The sequence below is a fragment of the Rosa rugosa genome, chromosome 6, assembly GCF_958449725.1.
Source record: "Rosa rugosa chromosome 6, drRosRugo1.1, whole genome shotgun sequence".
In the NCBI taxonomy this organism is placed as follows: domain Eukaryota; kingdom Viridiplantae; phylum Streptophyta; class Magnoliopsida; order Rosales; family Rosaceae; genus Rosa; species Rosa rugosa.
Window position 1 is genome coordinate 45601515 of NC_084825.1, and position 20019 is coordinate 45621533.

At 39.9% G+C, this 20019-nt stretch overlaps 2 protein-coding genes across 2 annotated transcripts; both read left to right on the forward strand.

Moving 5' to 3' along the window:
- Nucleotides 1-14563: 14563 nt before the first annotated feature.
- LOC133713545 (heat shock cognate 70 kDa protein-like) lies at nucleotides 14564-16979 on the forward strand. The gene is made up of 3 exons (XM_062139586.1): nucleotides 14564-14687; nucleotides 14968-15205; nucleotides 15444-16979. Exons 2-3 carry the CDS (start codon nucleotides 14989-14991, stop codon nucleotides 16811-16813), a joined length of 1587 nt encoding a protein of 528 aa, XP_061995570.1. The 5' UTR covers nucleotides 14564-14687; nucleotides 14968-14988; the 3' UTR covers nucleotides 16814-16979.
- A 611-nt stretch (nucleotides 16980-17590) lies between these two features.
- On the forward strand, nucleotides 17591-19164 carry LOC133713546 (KIN17-like protein). Its single transcript, XM_062139587.1, has one exon. The coding sequence runs from the start codon at nucleotides 17837-17839 to the stop codon at nucleotides 19004-19006; it is 1170 nt and encodes a 389-aa protein (XP_061995571.1). The 5' UTR covers nucleotides 17591-17836; the 3' UTR covers nucleotides 19007-19164.
- Nucleotides 19165-20019: the final 855 nt, after the last annotated feature.

Consider the following 20019-nt stretch of genomic DNA (forward strand, 5'->3'; position numbering starts at 1 on the left):
TATGTTTGGAAAACTACATCCAATGGCTTTCATGAAAACGCCCAAATGATGTAGTCGTACCCTCCTTACTCCTTAGTTATTTGAAAATAAAGCTAAACAAAACGATGAACTCTCTCATCTCTAAAAGCTCCCTCCGGCAGTAGCTTTGTTTGTGTACTATTTGTACTTTAACTGAGGTGGACTTGCTGATTTGTTTGTGTATTTATGATGTCTAAGCACCTAATGGGATAATAACATTAAAAGCAGAGGGAGAGTGTGCGATTAAATAAAAAGCCCTGGAAGATCTAGCATAATTCAGATGATGTCCCATTACAGTAGCTTATTTCGAATTGGTTGCATACAACTACAATTAATATTGGACAAAATTTGAATTAACAGAATTAAAAAATCAATACAAAAAAAACACAACAAACAAAATTGATTGACAATAGATTACACTGAACTTGAAATTTCAAGATTCTGGAATCTGGAGAAATGAACATACCACAAAAAACTGACATGTCTTCATCAAGCAACAATTTTGACAATCTCTATTTCATCATATCCATCTTGTAAAACCCAAAAACAATTACAAAAAGCACAAATAAAAAAGGAAATAGTCTCAAGCAATTTGTATTCCTTTTGAATAAAGAAAGAGAAGCTCTTCTCAAATTAATTTGGTTTAAATACAAACAACCAAATTAAAACTTAATTTTTTATGCTCAAATTCAGAAATTTTATTCATGTCATAAATTTAAACCCCAGAAAACTAAAATAGACCTCAAGCAATGTGCCCAGGAATTGTCGAGAAAAGAGAATGAGACTTGAATATATGTGTTAAACAATGGGCACAATGGAGTAAGAGAATTGTTGGTTAACTTGGTTTGGTGAAAGAAGACCGAAGAAAACAAAACACCCTTTCAACACTACATTAACTCAACAACCATCCTATTAAAAATCAAAACCCCAATCAGTTCAAAACCAACGGAAACAGAAAACAAAATCAAAACAAAACCCACAAAAGGACGAATTGGGTATCGTCCCAAGACAAACCCAGACCAATTCCTCCTTTTATCGTTCAAAATTCAAACCAACAAAACTCAACCATCACCTTAAACCACCAATTACCGATCTCTCTCTGTCTCTGCAGCAAAGCTTTTGTGCCAATCCCTCTCTCTCTCTCTCTCTCTCTCTTCTGTGCCGACTCTCAGGATTACCGGCTGAGATCAAGTATTTGGTGTCTACAACAGACGCTCTGCGAGACTGGGAATTGGGATAGTGGAGGTTGTTGAATTTTACACGTGTAAGGAGACCTTCTCTTTAATGTGTTGGTGGCAATTCAGTTAAACTCCCAACATGCAGGGGTAAAATAATCATAGTACTATTCATTTCGGTTGTCCTTATTCTGTTTCGGTTTTAGTATAGAGTTAAAAGGTAATTCAGTTAAACTCCCAACATGCAGGGGTAAAATAATCATAGTACTATTCATTTCGGTTGTCCTTATTCTGTTTCGGTTTTAGTATAGAGTTAAAAGGTAATTAGGTAGCTTCACTGTATGATAGTATGATGGTTAAGAACTTGACTCCATTTTAACAATCACTACCTGATATGTTGTGATGCCCCGGAAATTTGTATTTATTTTCCGATGATTTTTCGGAATCTAATTTTTGGTTATGGGACGGTTTCGTGGTTCGAGGGTGGAGCGGAAGTGTTTCTAACTTTTATTCGCTCGAAATGTTTCGATTCAAGAGTTGACTTTTTGTACGTTTCGATTTTGTGAAAACTCCCTTCACGAAAGTCGTAGAGCGCGTCGATACGAGTTCGTGGACATGTGGAACGCAGAAATCGGAGTTCGTATGAAGAAGTTATGGCCTTCGGAAAAAGTTTTCATTTTGGTATATATGAGATTTTTCCGGAAATTATTTTAGAAATTCCAACTTTCCATTTTCGGAAAGCTTTCTCTCTCCCCGAGCCCGATCGGTCTCTCCCCTTCGCCGGCAGATTTCTCCGCCGTCCGGCCACCATAGGCCGCGATTCTTCTCATGATCTCTTCGCCTCAATCCCCTCTTGAGGTCTGTGGAAGAATTGGAGCATGAAACAAGCTGTGGAGGGCGGCGCAAGGCCGGAAAGATAGGCGGCGGCGTTGCAAATCGCCCAGATCGGAGCTGATGATTCCGGCCACCATAGCAGGTGTTTCTTGAGGGCTTTTGGAGCCCAGAGGACGTAGATGCTTCCCTCCAAGTGGCTTGCAACGATTCAAAGTGTGGAGATCGAATTTTGGAGTTGAAATTTCTAGGGTTCATCGAATTTCAGAACTTGCGAGGTAAATTCCGGCCATATGGCTTTGATTCAGACTTTGTGCAAGTTATGAAAGTTGTAATTGGAGTTGAGATGAGGAACTTTGGTGTTGGAAGTTTTGCCAAATTCCGACTTTGGGCCGGCAGCGGTGCCGCCACCCCAGAGACAGTTTTTGTTCCTGATTTCGATCTACTGGTCGATACGAGCATTTCGATATATAGTTTGTAATTTTTGGAAATCGTATGAGCAAGTTGTGAATTTTCAAAGTTTTAGGGTTTTCGGTTCGAATGATGTTCGATCCGTGAGGATTTGGCCGTCCGATTGACTTGTAGTTTTGTTATGTTGATCGTATAAGTGTTCCGATGACTTTGTGTGGTCTCAGATGGGGATCCAACCGTTGAATCATCGTATAATTGTGTTTTTGTGAATTATGTGCTAAGTGGAGATTGTATTTGATTAGGTGATTGACGGATTTGTATTGGACAGACGGTTGTGATTGTGATTGTGATTTGAGCTGTTAAGAAGACGCAGCTGGATTTGGAGGTGAGTAAATCTCACGTGGTTCATTTACGAAAGGATTGATTTATTACTCGGAATTATTTGTTTAATTGTTAAATCATTTTCGAAACAAATTATTTGTTTTAAAATATATGAACTTGATCGACAACGGTTCATGGGTAGGTTAAAACAATGTTTTGATATAAAATGATTTTCGAGAAATATAATTTATAAAACTATAGTTGGTATTAGTGGCATCCCTGAGTGGATGACTACGTATATATATATTTACGTGAAATATATATATCTTGGTGGAATTGAGTGTGTAGCTTACTATTGTTGTGCAATGTGATGTTGAGGAAAATATATGGTTTTGGAAATAAAAGATGGTTTTGTTGGCTTTGAGTTTTGAAAGAAATAGGTATGGTTTTGGTAATGGTTTGAGTTGAGAAACAATATTTGGAAAATGATTTCATTATTGTTTGAGGCTATTGGAGATGAGGAAACAATATTATGTGTTGATCTGTGTGGTGATCTGTGTGATGATTTTGTGTGAATGATGTGGGTTGTTGTGAGATGATTTATTTGAAGTTGATGGGTGATTATCGACTTTGGTGTTGATGGGTGATCATCGACCCTAGTGTGAGTTGTTGACCTGTGTGGTGATCTGTGTAATGACCTGTGTGTTGATCTGTGTGGTGACCTGTGTGATGATTTGTGTGATGACCTGTGTGGTAATTTGTGTGATGAGCTGCGTGGTGGTTGGCGTTATTAATGGATGTTTTTAGTAAATGTTTCTATTTATTTCTATTATTGAATTGTTTGTTTTCTTAGTAATCTCCTGAACTAAATTCTATGCAGAGATTACTGTTTCTGAATTGATTGTTTTAATGTAATTCCCTAAACTAAATTTTATGCAGGGATTACTATGATTTTTATTATTTGTTTTAATGTAATCTCTTGAACTAGAGTTATATGCAGAGATTACTGTCTTTTGAATTGTTTGTTTTAATGTGATCTCCTGAACTAAATTATATGCAGGGATTACCGTTTTTTGAATTGTTTGTTTTAATGTAAATTCCTGAACTAAGTTTCTATGCAGAGATTACTGATTTTACTTGCGGTTGTTGTTTGAGATTTGTAGTGAGTTGTAAAATGAGTCGTGAGGTCATCGTTTTGACAAATGCTTTATGTTGAGGGGAAGTGAGTGTGATTTTCGTAGATTTGTCGTTGAGATGGAAAATGATTTGAAACGTCACTGAGGTGACAACTACTTTTGTTGAGATAAATGAAGGATGGTTTTGTATGTTTGGTTGTGTTTTGTGGAGTTAAATGTTGTTGCTTTAATTTATCTCACGAGTTGATCGAGAAATTATAAGCATGAGTGACGTGAGTCATTTTGATTGAGTTTACTCATACGGGCTTGAAAAGCTTACCGGGTTTGTTTTATTCAATCTCGGTGCACTATTCTATGGTGTAGGGGATATTGTTCAGGTTAGAATATTGAGTGATCGTTGTCGAAGCTGAGGTGTACGTTCGGTAGCGTGGACGTCGAATGGTACTCTTAGTTTTAAGTCTTCCGCTGTGTAGTGAGTTGTGGTGGGTGTGTTTACTTATTGAATTGTCATTCAGTTTAATTTGTAAACTATCTGTAATGTAATATGTGACTCTAAAGAACGAGTCGATATGTACATTGTGAGCTCAGTTGTTTAGTTGCTTAATTTAATTGAAAATTTTTCTATGTGTTTTTGTTGTGCTTGTTAAGTTATCGCGTTTCGGATTTGAATTCTTTATTCAAAATTCGGGGTGTAACACATGTTGCCATCTATCTCTACATTTTGTAATGAATTGCAATGTACCCGAACCACTCTATTTCTACCCTAACCACCACAGGTGGTCGAGTTAGTAAGAGCCTTCAGGTGTAGAATTCCCACATTCGGGTTCGAATCCTGTCGACGCTGATTGAAGTTAAATCTCAATCTATTCTTGGTGGTCAGGGGAAGGAAGCGTTCTGACATGATCCTCTGGCACGGATTTGTTTCTGGACTTAAGAAGCCTTTGAAGAACCATGTTATCTCGATAAAAAAAAAAAATTTAAATAAATAAAAACTCTATTTCTACCCTTAAAAAAAACATATTAGAGCATCCTATCGTGTCAATGACATTGTAACATTTCAAAACTTCAATTCTCAAGTAATACCGATCGAACTCCATTTTTCTTCGCAATAACGTAGAATATAACTCATTCTTACAACCTAGACTCTCAATCAAGATCCTTTTCATTCTAAAAAAAAAAAAAAAAAATCAAAATCCTCTAAGACGGTGAAATTTTCAATATTTCACAAAACTCCTAAAATGGTAATCAACAAATCTACAAAGATTATAATAAATAAAATAAAATAAAATAAAAACATCACAAATATTTTCCATAAAAAAAAAATCACCCAAATAAAACGAAGGAGACGACTCAAGAATACAAAGGAGCATAAGAAGCCAATACTTAAACTCTCCCTCTCTCTCCGATTCTCCTCTTCCGGTCAATCTTTCACGTCCGACAACTTCTTCCAACTCCAAATTTGACGCTCTTCTCTGGTCCCAACGTTTTCTCTATCAAAGATCGCACCTTTCCCCTTTCGCTAAAAACTCAATCCTAGGTTAGGGTTTTCCATTCCCAATTTTCCCCCAAATCAAAACACAATCCCTAATCTCCGTGAACCATCACCATGGGGAAGAACGACTTCCTCACACCGAAGGCAATCGTGAACCGAATCAAAGCAAAGGGGCTGCAGAAGCTCCGGTGGTACTGCCAGATGTGCCAGAAGCAATGCTGCGACGAGAACGGCTTCAAGTGCCACTGCATGAGCGAGAGCCACCAGCACCAGATGCTCATCTTCGGCGAGAACCCCAACCGCGTCGTTGAGGGCTACTCGGAGGGGAGTTCGAGACCAGTTTCTTGGAGCACATGAAGCGCAGCCACCGCTTCAGCCGCATCGCCGCCACCATCGTTTACAACGAGTACATCAACGACCGCTACCACGTGCATATGAACTCGACGGAGTGGGCCATGCTGACGGAGTTTGTGAAGCATTTGGGGAGGACCGGCAAGTGCAAGGTGGAGGAGACGCCGAAGGGGTGGTTTATTACTTATATTGATAGGGATTCGGAGACGCTGTTTAAGGATAGGGAGAAGATGAAGAGAGTGAAGGCCGATTTGGCGGAGGAGGAGAAGCAGGAGAGGGAGATTAAGAAGCAGATTGAGAGGGTTTACTTTCACTTTCAGACTCGCTCTCTCTCTCTCTCTCTCTTTATCATAACGAATCTGTAGTCTTCCCTCTTTCAACCTTTCACTATTTGACTAAACACAATAGAGATTTGATTCCTTATACACTGAAACGAGAAAATGAGATTTGATTCTCCTGATTCGGTACTATGGAGAGGGAGAGCTAGAGGTATTTTCGAGTCAAAGGGGAGCCACCAGTTTATGCAGGTAAAATCAAATGGTCCCCAGTGTAAAATTTCCACCTTTTACTCTATTCGGGTAGAATGGCTTTGTTTAACACTATCGATGGTTTTGTCTACGGTTTGATTTAGGGTTTAGGGCATTTTTGTCTCCATCTGCAATTGTTTATTTCCTTGTCTGCTTGATGTCGGACTTGAAGTGGTTGCTGAGGTTACATGCTTTAGGCATAGAGTTTGTGGTTTGGTTGGTTGTGAATTTAATTTCAGAGCAGCTTAACAGCAGCTTTAGAGGTTTTGGACTTAAATGAAGAGGGTCGGGCTGTTGATGCTGGGTTGGTGAAGATCATAAATTTGAGTTCATTGTTTGTCCTTAATTGATGTGTGTTATTTATGGAATAAATCTGAGTAATAAACTTGTACAAGAAAATGTGATGTAATGAGTTGGTGGATTTAGGGTTTAAAATTGTGGAATTTGATCTGCACTCAATGGTTTAGATCATGATGTTTTGAAATTTCATTTGCAGGTACTGATGTGTTCACTGTGAAGATACACCATGCATGGAGGAAGGTTTCATAGTGAGAGAGGTTTAAATAGGGTTTATAGAGGGGAAGAGGTAGTATATGTTGATGGAGTAGACCCTGACAAGGTGTCTGCACTATTGGGCTTATGATCTAGGGTATCAAAACCCTCAATTACAGCTGTGGTTTAGGATTCCTGGTAGTGAGGAAGGGAGTGGATTTCTGCCAATTACTGATGACAAGGATGCAATGGACATGTGCAGCTTTGTCTCCCAAAGAACAAGGACCATTGACATGTACATTGTTTGCTTAAGTGAGAGGAGAGTGTTTGGAGAGGATGAGCTGAATAAGCTTGATGAAGATATTGACCACACAAGTTTGATGAATTGGTGGATTGATGACATTGAATAAGGGCCCAATGTGACTTCAGAGGAAGAGGATGAGGATGAGGATTTGATTGATGAGTTTATTCCTGAAGTTGTACGTGGAAGTTGTAGAGGTGGATGATGATCATGGGCCAGAAGCTGGTGATGGGCCATTACCTGCAGAGAATGATAATGGGCCAGTACATGGTAATGATGATGATGGGCTTCCAAGTGCTTCTGGTGTGACCTAAACTGAAACCCAAAGAGGGAAGAAAAGAGCAGTTGACAAAGGAAAACAGAGAGTGGAAGAAGACATCCCTGCACCAAAGAAAAAGAAGGGAAGACCAAGGAAGCAAGTCCAGAAGAGGTATGTCACTAGATTTGGAGGGGAATCTTCAAGACAAGCAGAAGCACAAGCTGAGGGTTCTGAGCACCCAGATCAAGTACATGATGGTTCCTTTGAAAGTTCAACAGATTCAGAGGACTCAAACTTTGATGGAATTGTTAACTCTGATAGTGATTTCCATGAGGAGGATGATGACATCCAGTTTGAACAGAATGTGGAGTGGGATGAGATGGGGTATGAGGGAAACATATCAGAGGATGATGGATTTGGTTCAGAGGGAGAAGATGGAGAGCAATATTCTTCAGATGAGGATGAGGATGGTGAAAACAGAGGCATGTTTCCTGTTAAGTGTAGGAAAAGGTTCAACCAATGGAGAGAGTTTAATGCAAAGAAGGATATGAAGAACCCTACATTTGAGTTGGGGATGGAGTTTGCCAACTCTAAGGTGTTCAAGAATGCTATTAGGAAGCATTCTGTTATAACAAAGAATGAGCTCAGATTTAAACCAAACACAAGGCACAAGATGTGCTTCTGCTATTAGTTGTCATTTATCCATTTTGGTTAACAAATGGATTATGTGTTTCTAACTTTATCATGTGTTTTGCTTAGGTGTGTGTTGTCTGTAGGACATCCACTAAATGTCCATGGAGGATTTATGCATCAAACACTGATCTAGACAACCCCAGTGTATTCATCAAAAGTTTGCGGCTTGAACACACTTGTAGTTCACTTGTTGGGAAGGTCTACCATATGCATGCTCCCTTCATTGCAGAAGAATATCAAGAGTTTTTTTATGAGTGATCCAAATTAGACAAGGGAAGGCATGCAGACTACAATTAACAAGGACTTTGGCATGTCAGTTGGATATCAAATGTGTTATCGAGCCAGGATGAAAGTCAAGAAGCTAGCTCAAGGCAGCTATGAGGACCAGTACAATTTGTTGGAATCATATGCACATGAGCTCAAGAAGAGGAATCCTGGAACTTCAGTATGGATACAAACTGAACTTGATGGGGAGATAGTCGAATTCAAGAGGATTTACATTTGTATTGCTGCTGTGAAAAGGGGGTGGAGAGAGGGATGTAGACCATAACAGCGCAAATCTTGGGGATGATCATCGTCCTAAACTTGTACGCGCAACCTCCCTTCAGTCTCATAGCCTGAAGAAATTTCCATAGCCTCTTTCACCAATTTACTTTCATAGACAAAACCAAATTTGAAAGTTTATTAAGAATCATCTTCCCGAAATTGAGAGTGATCTCTAAAAATTCTCAGTCCTTGTCACCAACCTTCTCCTCCTACCTTAGCTATAAAAGGCTAGTTTGCTGCTATTAGAAACCAAGCCAGAACGACCCAGAAATTTCAAGCAAGAGATAAAGCTTCATCTCTAAAAACCTTGCCATCAATACCCAAATAGCCTTATCCCACAACCCAAAACCATGCCATTGGTGGAATTTCCTCCTCACTGAACTCACAGGCATCTGGCTCCCACACCATATCCATTTATAAGCTCCATTTTCTTAAATCAATTCCAATCGCTGTTGTTGTCATCCAGCTAGTCACAACAAAATCGTTCCAGGGTCACGCCTTCGATCGATTTTGGGTCTGGTCTTCGCTCTATGAAGAGGGCTATTGCTGCTGGAAATCCAAAACGCAAACTTGCCCTCACACTATCATAATAGTATTGCATACATCATATTACTTTCTCTAACAAATCAAAACCCCCCGACCATTCTCTTCGAAATTGTAGATAATTTTTTTGAACATTGAAGTTGACCCAAGAACTAAGCAACCGGACCAAACTAGGTTGTATTATTCAGTATCAATTCCGGCTAATGACCAGACGAAACCGATCCGAGTCCAGCACTGGTCTTTTTTATCTTAAACCTAGGTGTTTGAATGAAAAATTCCATTCCCCAAAATCTCTCTTATTTGTTTCTTCATGTCTCTCTTTATCTAATTTTCCTCTCCTCTAACCTAATCCCGTAAATCTTTATTATTCTCTCTTCATACATCTTCGTTTCTCTATCTAATTTCTCTTATTTCTAACCTAATCTCGTCATCTTCTCTTATTTAAACCTTAATGGACTTATTTTACTCTATTTTCTCTCAGTTGTTGCTACTTGTATCTTTCTCTCTTTGTTTTTTGTTAAGGTACGTAGCTTAAGAGGTGTTTCAAGGCCAAGAGTTCTACAAGAAAATACCCAATATATTTGAGACGAAATTATAGGTGACGTCCCTTAATGTCTCCTATTAGGTAGGGCTGGAATTTTAGCCCGGAAGCCCGAAACCCGATCCAGAACCGGCCCGAGACCGCCCCGAACGGTCCAGGCTTTAATATTTAATTTACATGTTTTGCAAGGCCCGGCCCGAAATAAATATAATACGGTCCGGGCCCGGGCCCAAGAAATAAAAAAAAAAAAAAAAAAAAACCCGAAGGCCTGAAAATTGGTGCAATTGACACATGTTTGCATATTATTGGCAGTGATATTCAGGCTTAGCAAAATGTATGCATAGGCAATTCCTAACCCAACTAAAACCTAAATCACTCAACCCTAACCCAGTCAGCCTCACTCTCTCAGTCTCAGCCTCTTTTCATTTTCGACTCACTCTCTCTCTCTCGGCCACCATCCGCCGACCCACCCCGTCGCCGCTTCTACCGCCGACCCACCCTCGCCGGTTCGATCTCTCCTACCCACTGTAAGTAAAACCTTATCTTTGAACTTCATTGTTGGGATTGAATTCGAAACCACCTCTTCCAATAACCAAAATTGATGCGATTTCCTTTCAATCTTTCATGGCCGTGTGAAGAATCTTCGAGGAAGGTCTGCGAGGAACGTCTGCTATCAATTTTGGCTGCGGGGATTCGGGGAAGGTCAAGATCTGCACCGTCTGCTATCACCTGGAAGGTCTACAGCGCTGTTATCCGACGTGGAGGACAACACCACCACCGTGGTACGCATAACTCCAATCTCTCCCTCTTTCTATAAATCTTGCTCCTTTTTTTTTTTGTAATTTTTTTAGGGTTTTTAACTGATCTTGGTGATGTAGGTCTCTGCTGATCTTTCTTGTTGTTGGAAATCGATCTTCGTGAAGCGAGGGAGAAGCTTCGGCTGCAGGAAGTGAATGCAGATAGTCCATTGAGGGGGTCAAAAAATGAGAAGTCTGAGGAATTTCATATTGTAAAATTACAGGAGCTGACGATTGCAAGTGAAAAATAACAGGCCTCATTCCTCAAAGGAACATATTTGCAGGTTAATTTTGTATAATTTACCCAAAATTTTGGTGTTTTGTTTTTATTTTTTGTTGTTTCCAAGTTGTTGAATTTATGCTTTAGCTTTCAGTGTTGATACTGTTTTCTGTTTTGATTCTTTTTTTTTCCCTCCTCAGCTTCAGTCAATCACGCATAGTCTCATACTCTGAATATGGCCACTGATGATTCGACGATGGCGAAAGAAATTGTTCCAGCTTCTGAAGAAGAACGAAAAGAAGAAAAGCAGCCTCCAACATCACAGAAGATCAAGAGAAAGAGGATAGAGAAGAAAAAAGTGAAGCCATTGAAGCCAAGTTCAAGGAGTTGGGTTTGGGAACACTTTGAAAATTTTGACAAGCCGATTTACAATACCATTGATGGAAAGCAGGTAAAAGTTGGCCATGAAGTACGAGCTAAGTGTGTTTATTGCTCTACTGAACTTGCTGGTGATTCTAGTTTTAATGGCACTAGTACACTTAGTCATCACATTGAGAAAGTATGCAAGAAGTATCCTCCTAGGATGGAATTAGACCAGCGCGTTTTAACTAGTGATCAAACAAAAAATGCATCTTTAGCTATGAGGAAATGGTGTCTTGATGCTTGTTTAACAACTTGTTGTAAGATGATTGTCATAGATGAGCTTCCATTTTCTCAAGTTGAGAAAGATGGATTTAAGCATTTCTGTTCAGTGGCTGTACCTCAGTGGACAATTCCTTGTAGGAAAGTAATTTTCGAAAGGTTTTTTGAAATGTATGAAGCACAAAAAGAAAAACTGAGATTAGAATTAGCCAATCACAGAGTCTCACTCACAACCGATACATGGACATATGTTCAAAATGTGAATTACATGGTTGTGACGGCACACTTTATTGATAGTGGCTGGAGAATGCACAAAAGAAGTCTAAACTTTTGTGTCATTCCCAACCATCAAGGCAGGAGCATAGGAAAATTTTTAGAAGCATGTTTGGTTCAGTGGAGGATTGATAAGGTTTTAACTGTGAGTGTGGACAATGCATCGGCTAATAAGGTGGCGATAGATTATTTGAGGAAGAAGATGGGCAATTGGGCTATTCCCCCTATTTTGGGAGGCAAGCATCTGCATGTTAGATGCCTTGCTCATGTTTTAAACCTGATTGTGAGATCAGGTTTGACCATTTTAGATAGATCAGTGGCTGCAATAAGAAATGCTGTGAAGTATGTGCGGAGTTCTCCGTCGAGGTTGGATGATTTTAAGCAGTGTGTAGAAAAAGAAGTACCGGAAAGCAGGAAAATATCTATCCTTGATGTTCCAACTAGATGGAACAACACCTTTTTAATGTTAAATACAGCCCTAGAGTTAAGGAAGGGTTTTGAGAGGATGGCAGAAGAAGAGGAGCAAAAATTCTGTAGTTATTTCGATGAGGATGATGATATTGCTGAAGACAATGAAGAAGTTAGTGAAGATGTAAAGAACAAGAAGCGTAGGAAGAGGATTGGGCCACCTAATGACACTAATTGGGAGAGGGCAGCAGTCTTTGTGCAGTTTCTGAAGGTATTCTACGATGCAACCCTCAAGATCAGCGCAACGACAAAGCCTACTTCTCATATGGCATTTCATCAGATTGTGACTATAGAGGGAGAGATAGATTCTCTTTTTGTAAGGCCCGAAATGGCTGAGGGCAGCGAAGCAGAGAAAGTTTTGGTTAGTATGGCTGTGAAAATGAAGTCCAAGTTTAAGAAGTACTTTGGTGCCCTTGAAGATTTAAATCAGCTCCTTCTAGTGGCTTTAGTTCTGGACCCTCGATACAAACTTAGAAACTTTGAACATGTGTTAGTGAGGTATCTAGATTATGATACAAGCTCTATGAAGGAGAAGAGCAGGAAGCTCAAGGAGCTTTTGGTCAGCTTTACGGATTTGTATGCAAGCTCCTCTACTTCCCATAAAAATCGCAACAAAGAAGCTGTTCCAAGTAGTTGTTGCAGCTCCTCGACATCAAGAGCAATGACAGGAAAGATGGCTGCAATGCTTAATGATTGGGAGAGGGAGCTTCAAGACAGTTGTGAAGTGCTTGTTGAGAGTGAGGTGGATAGATACCTCTTAGATCCTATTGAGTTGCCTCCAAGGAATGCTGAATTCAATATATTGTTGTGGTGGAAGCTCAATGGTGGGAAATATCCAAACCTCCAAGCTCTTGCAAGGGATGTTCTCGCAATTCAAGTATCGACGGTGGCATCGGAAAGCTGTTTTAGCACAGGAAAAAGGGTTATTGATCCCTACCAGAGTTCATTGACTCGAAAGTTTGTTGAAGCATTGATATGCTTGCATAATTGGATCAAGGAGGAAGATGCATCTTCAATTGAATATTATCTGTCAATCGAAGAAATGGAATTCTATGAGCAAGCTGAGAAAGGTATTGATGTAATGGTTTGCATATTTTTTTTATTTCTTTTCTTTGTTTTCAGTGTTTTCAATGTTTGTATTTTGTCATGAACTCTGTACATTTTTTCCACAGAATTTGCTGACAAACAAAGTGGAGAGAAGGCTGCAAAAGCTTCCAAAACAAAAATGCAAGCAAACTGCTGTCGCATAACCTGGTTAGTGTTGATTGTTTTGAAATTGTTGGTCATGTTTTTGAATGGCTGGTCACATTTTTGAATTGATGCTGGTCATGTTTTCGAATTGCAGGGAACAAGCCTTCTGTCCAAGCTTAATGAACTCACTGCTGGAAGATACTGAAATGAAGCTGCTGGAATGAATGAACTCAATTAAGGAGTTGCAGCCTCGAATTCAGTGGATCTGTCCATTTACAATTTTAATCCATTGATGCTGGTTATGTTTACTTTAGCATTCTACAATGTTTGGACTTTGGAACTTGTTTTTTAATTACTTTATTTGGAAGTTGGGACTATTTGATTATGAAGTTGTTTATTTGAAACTTGGAAGGTTTTAATCTGCAATTTGTTATGTTGGAGTGTGGATCTTGTTCAGTTGGACTTTGAATTGTTGGAATGTGGAAAACTGGAAGTTTGGAACTTGTTCTTTTTCCATTTTGTTTCACTGTATCAGTTAGCTGTTATTTTTTTTTCTCTTCCCCCTAATTAGGTTTTTGGGCCCGAAAACCCTGCCCGTAAAAATCGGTCCGGGCCCGACTCGGTCCTAAAAATAAAAACTCATTACTTGGGCCCGGCCCGAAAAAAATTGCCATAACTCGGGCCCATCAAATTTTACACTGGCTCGGCCCGATCCCAGCCCCTACTATTAGGAGTGGAAGACAGAAGAACTTTTGGGCCTCGAATTTGATGGGCGTGAATTTTTTTTTTTTCATGGGCGGGAAGTTTTAGTGCCATAAGAGCATCAGCAGTGGAGACTCATTTTTTTTACTCAAATTTGGATCCAAATAAGCTGGAATAGTGATTTGAGTCAATCTGAATAATATACAAAAGCACTTAGTTTTATTGGGTGCTGCAGTGGTGCGGGATTTACTTTTGAACCCATATTTTGGACTCATTTTTTTAGACTCAGATTATTTTCTGGCCGTCAAATTGAATGGTTAATTCAATCATGACCCTCGGTTCAAAAAAAAAATAGCCGTTTGGTTTTTAAAATTGTGGGGCCTGCGCCATTTCTGATGCGAGACCCACTGCAGCCTCAATCCTTTACTTTTGGACTCTTTGGACCCAAATTTGGTTCCCACTGCAGATGCTCCAAGTGATTAGTTGACTACCAAAAACGACATTGCTTCGTTGGTAAAGGGAAAGCTAATCTCCATGTGCAGGGTGCACCTCTTTTTCTGTACTCTCTTTTAACTTTGAGAAACTTTCCATCCTTTAACTTTGATAAACTTTCCATCCTTTTAACTCTGTCCAGAGAAAGAAAGAGAAAATCAAATATCAAAAGGCTGTAAATCAAATATCAAAAAGCTGTGTACAAACTCACCGACGCTTAATCTCCACAGTCGCCGCCACCTCTGACCACCTCCATACAAGATTGGTTAGTATCTATGTATTTTCAAATGTAATTTTGTATTTTCTGCTTTCACCCTCAAATTTTGCCAAAACCCCTTGAACTGGTATGGGTTTGTATTTGTTACCGGTGATTCGAGATAACTTGTGTGTTTGTTTTCTTTTCGGGTTTGGTTTGAAGCATTGATATATGGACCTTTGTTTAAAGTTCCCTGCATAATTATTTAGAACATAGGAAAGCATAAATGCATTATATCTTTGACTTGCCCAACTCGCAAGCATTTTGATCGTAAGTGTGTTTATTTTAGTTTTGAGTATTTTAGGTGAGAATGACTGGAATTGGAGGTCATGCAATCGGAATTGATCTCGGCACAAAGTACTCATGCGTGGGAGTTTGGAAGCATGATAACAATAATGTAGATATCATAGCGAACGATCAGGGCAACAGGACCACGCCATCATGTGTTGCCTTCACTGATACTGAGCTTCTGGTAGGAGAAGCAGCGTTTAATCAGGTCGTGAGAAACCCCGACAACTCCATCTTCGGTAAGGCTTCTTCTTCTTCTATCCCCCTTCTAGTTTTCACATAGTTCAATGTTGCTTTTAATGGAGTTGAAAGTGTCATCTTTATTTTGATATATATCCTTCCCCTGAGTGGCTCAAGATTTGAAGCAAATGAACTTTATATTTGCCAACAAAATCCTGTTACTTTTTTAAAGAATGCCAGCTGAGTTGCAACAAATGCCGCATCTTTTAAAGAATATTGATTTGAATCAATTTGCAGATGCAAAGCGGTTAATTGGCAGGAAATTCAGTGATACGTCTGTTCAAAGTGACAAGAAGCTGTGGCCATTCAAGTTGGTTGAAGGTCCTGATGATAAGCCTATGATTTTGGTTACGCACAAAGGCAAAGAGAAACAGTATGCTGCTGAAGAGATCTCATCCATGGTTCTTGCAAAAATGCGGGAGATTGCTGAAGTCTATCTTGGATCAACTGTGAAGAATGCAGTGATCACAGTCCCTGCTTACTTCAATAATTCACAGCGTGAGGCTACAAAAAAAGCTGGTATTTCTGCAGGCCTAAATGTGATGCGTATCATCAATGAACCAACTGCCGCAGCCATTGCTTATGGCCTTGACAAGAAGGCTGGTTGGTATAGCAAGAGAAATGTGCTCATATTTGATTTGGGTGGGGGTACTTTGGATGTGTCACTACTTACAATAGGTGATGGTGTCTTTGAAGTGAAAGCCACTTCTGGAGATACTCATCTTGGAGGTGAGGACTTCGATACCAAAATGGTGAATTACTGTGTTGAGGAATTTAAGAGGAAGCACAATTTGGATGTCAGCGGAAACATCAGAACTCTTAGGAGGTTAAAAAATGCATGTGAAAAGGCAAAGAGGAGGCTTTCATTTACAACTACAACTGACATTGAAATTGAATGTTTGCATCAGGGTATCGATTTCTATGTGACATTCACCCGTTCCAAATTTGAACAACTCAACATGGATTTCTTCACCAAATGTATGGAGCCTGTGCAGAAGTGTTTGGAGGATGCTAAAATGGACACGGACAGTGTGCATGATATTGTTCTTGCCGGAGGTTCTTCAAGAATTCCCAAGGTGCAACAACTATTACAGAATGTGTTTAAGGGAAATGAACTGTGCAAGAGTATTCATCCTGATGAGGCTATTGCATATGGTGCAGCTGTTCAAGCTGCAGTCTTGAGTGGCCATGGAAATGGAAAGCTTAAGGACTTTACTCTCTTGGATGTCACCCCACTCTCACTCGGGGTGGACACTATAGCAGACCATTGCAACACATTCATGACAGTCGTCATCCCGAGGAACAGCCAAATTCCCATAAAAGAGAACACAAGTATGACTACTAGCTGCCATAATCAAACTCATGTCAGGTTCTCCATTTATGAGGGTGAGAGTGAAACACCCATAAATAATAACTTTCTGGGCGAGTTCGTGCTTGAGGGCATTCCTCCAGCTCCCGAGGGTGTTCCAAAATTTGATGTTTGTTTTGAGATAGATGCTAATGGTATCCTAAAGGTATCTGCCGAGGACAAGTCCACCGGCCAGAAGAAGGACATTACAATCATCAGTGGTTGTGACAGAAAACAAGGAATCGAGACACTGGTGTAAGTATGTAACAAGGTTAACTTATCATACTTTGACATTTGCAAGTAGCTAGCTTGCCATGTTTTAAGTAGCGTTATTAGGAATGGTCTTGTGACTCCTGTCTTTTACATTCTCTGATATCTAGTCTGCACTTTTGTATTATTACTTCTTTTGAGTTCTTTCTGAGCAAGTTTCAGACTCGCAGCTTCCACCCTTCCAAGTTTTTTTTCACTCATATTGTTCAATCCACAAAGTGATGGAAAATGTGAGAATGTTAAATGTAATTCGGAAGTTTCACTTCATAAAGGTTAAGGACTTGAAAGTTGAAACCAAACAAAAAGCACTATAATTCTGTATTTTCTCCATCAAGTCAGTATGTAGTCACTTGTTGACAACCATTTTTCCTTATTTCTATATATGCTGCCTCTTCCTTTAGTTCTTCAATTTTCTCAGGTTTTAAAACCCATTTAGTGTTGAGTATTCACTACTCAACATGTATCTCTACATTTTGTAGTGAAATGCACTCAATCAAGATCTCGTCTTTGGAAAAATCGAAGTAAAACCCTATTAAAAAAAAAAAATGGAAGTAAAACTGAACCAATTTTTTGGTAAATCCTTACGACGGTTAAATTTTCAGTATTCCACAAAACTCCTTTGTTAATCAACATGCCAAGGACGGACCAAAAAGTAAAAATCAACATGCCAAGGAGAGCAGCCTTTTACCAGAGAAGGATAGAATGGTAATCTAACAATCTACGAAAAATATAATTAATAAAACATCGTCACAAATAAAACGGAGACGACGACACAGGAATATAGAGAAGCCTGAGAAGCCAATACGTACCACATCTCCCTCTCTCTCCGATACTCTTCTTCCGGCCAATCTTTCACGTCCGGCGACTTCTTCCGACTTCAAATTTGACGCCCTTCTCTGTTCCCAACCTTTTCTCTAGCAAAGATCGCGCCTTTCTTCTTTCGCTAAAAATCCAATCCTAGGGTTAGGTTTTCCATTCCCAATTTTCCCCCAAATCAAAATCCAATTTCACGATGGGGAAGAACGACTTCCTCACGCCGAAGGCAATCGCGAACCGAATCAAAGCCAAGGGGCTGCAGAAGCTGCGGTGGTACTGCCAGATGTGCCAGAAGCAATGCCGCGACGAGAACGGCTTCAAGTGCCACTGCATGAGCGAGAGCCACCAGCGCCAGATGCTCATCTTCGGCGAGAACCCCAACCGCGTCGTCGAGGGCTACTCTGAGGAGTTCGAGACCAGTTTCTTGGAGCACATGAAGCGCAGCCACCGCTTCAGCCGCATCGCCGCCACCGTCGTTTATAACGAGTACATCAACGACCGCCACCACGTCCACATGAACTCAACGGAGTGGGCCACGCTGACGGAGTTTGTGAAGCATTTGGGGAGGACCGGCAAGTGCAAGGTGGAGGAGACGCCGAAGGGGTGGTTTATTACTTATATTGATAGGGATTCGGAGACTCTGTTTAAGGAGAGGGAGAAGATGAAGAGAGTGAAGGCCGATTTGGCGGAGGAGGAGAAGCAGGAGAGGGAGATTAAGAAGCAGATTGAGAGGGTTTATCAGTCAATGCCGAATGCGGATAATGTAGAGGGTCAGGGTGGTGAGGAGGTGAATAGGGAGTTGAAAGTGGAGAGTGGTGTGAAAGTCGGGTTTGCGCTTGGGGGGTTGAAGAAAGAGAAAGGGGAGAGTTCGAAATTGGTGTTTGAGGAGGTGGAGGATGAGAGGAAGAGTAAGAAGGCGAAAACCGGGGGTGGTAATGGTGGTTCAGGGAGCTTGGCGTTGGAAGAGTTGATGAGGGAAGAGGAGAGGAAGAAAGAGAGGGTTAATAGGAAGGATTATTGGGTGTGTGAGGGGATCATTGTGAAAGTTATGAGTAAAGCTTTGGCGGAGAAGGGTTACTACAAGCAAAAAGGAGTTGTGAAGAAAGTGATTGACAAGTATGTTGGGGAGATTGAAATGCTTGAAAGCAAGCATGTCTTGAGAGTTGATCAGCAGGAGCTTGAGACGGTGATTCCGCAAATTGGGTGCCTTGTGAAGATTGTGAATGGCGCGTACAGAGGATCGAATGCAAGGTTGCTGGCAGTGGACACGGATAAGTTTTGCGCTAAGGTGCAGATAGAGAAGGGCGTCTATGATGGTAGAGTGCTTAAAGCTGTTGAGTATGAGGATATTTGTAAACTTGCATAATGTGTTTGATAGAAATTTGTTCTGATGGAGATTGAGCCATAAAGTGGATAATCATCTGCTTTTCAAAGATGTGTTAGCCTGTTTTGAAACTCCATTGTGATACTCCTGCACTCATTATATGTTTAAAAAATTACTGGTAATTTGAAAAAACTACAAAAGCAGCCTTTGAGAGTTTGAACACTATTCCTTTAACTGTTTATCTATATCTGTTTTTACTTGCATTGATTTGCGTACACACCACACTCCGATAATAGCTTGGTTGTGAACATATGATCCTGTTGTCAATTCTTTAAGATATAAGTATGAGTAGTATAATGTACTCTTTGATCTGGAATAACTGCTATTTAAACTGTATGTAGGCATTCATATGTGCAAATTCATATGTAGCATTCAATGTTGATAGTGGTCAGAGAACAAACTAGAGTTTACGATGCAATTTGCAGTACATGAAGATCAACTTAGGAGATTGTTTGTAGTCTACTATTGACTGTGACAATGATGGCCAATTTTCTACTTCCCTTTGACCAATATTTATTAGAGCAAACTAAAGAGATAATGTGTGATCTGTAATGTTGTATGATCCGTTTTTTCAATATGTTATATTTCAAGGGCTGAGCTTTCCTACAATTTGCCTTCAGGAGGTTTTTCTACCATTTAAGACTTTATGCCTTTCTCATGCTTGGGATACAAGCTTCTCTTGGTGGTTAGTGGTTACATTTTAGAGAATTTGACTTCTTTTTTTGGTAGTTTGAGACTTTTCTTTTGAGTTACTATTACCACAGACCGTCTTCTTCGGTTTGTTCCGGTTTTAATAACCGGCTGATTTGGGGTTTTTATGTCGAAAAGTTGACAAGTTGCATCTAATGTGGGAGGAGCTACTTTACAGTACAAAAAACTGCATTTAATTAAGAAAATGGTGTTGGCCACCTTATAGTCATCATCATAACTGATGTGATTGTGTGTGCATTCTTATAATTGTCATATAAGTATATTTTTACTTTGCATGTGTTCTC

Excerpts from the sequence above, each read along its gene's own strand:
- LOC133713545 (XM_062139586.1), top strand. The coding sequence starts at position 14,989 with ATGACTGGAATTGGAGGTCATGCAATCGGAATTGATCTCGGCACAAAG. Across the intron at positions 15,206-15,443 it reads CCCCGACAACTCCATCTTCG|ATGCAAAGCGGTTAATTGGC; the intron begins GTAAGGCTTCTT and ends ATCAATTTGCAG.
- LOC133713546 (XM_062139587.1), top strand. The coding sequence starts at position 17,837 with ATGGGGAAGAACGACTTCCTCACGCCGAAGGCAATCGCGAACCGAATC.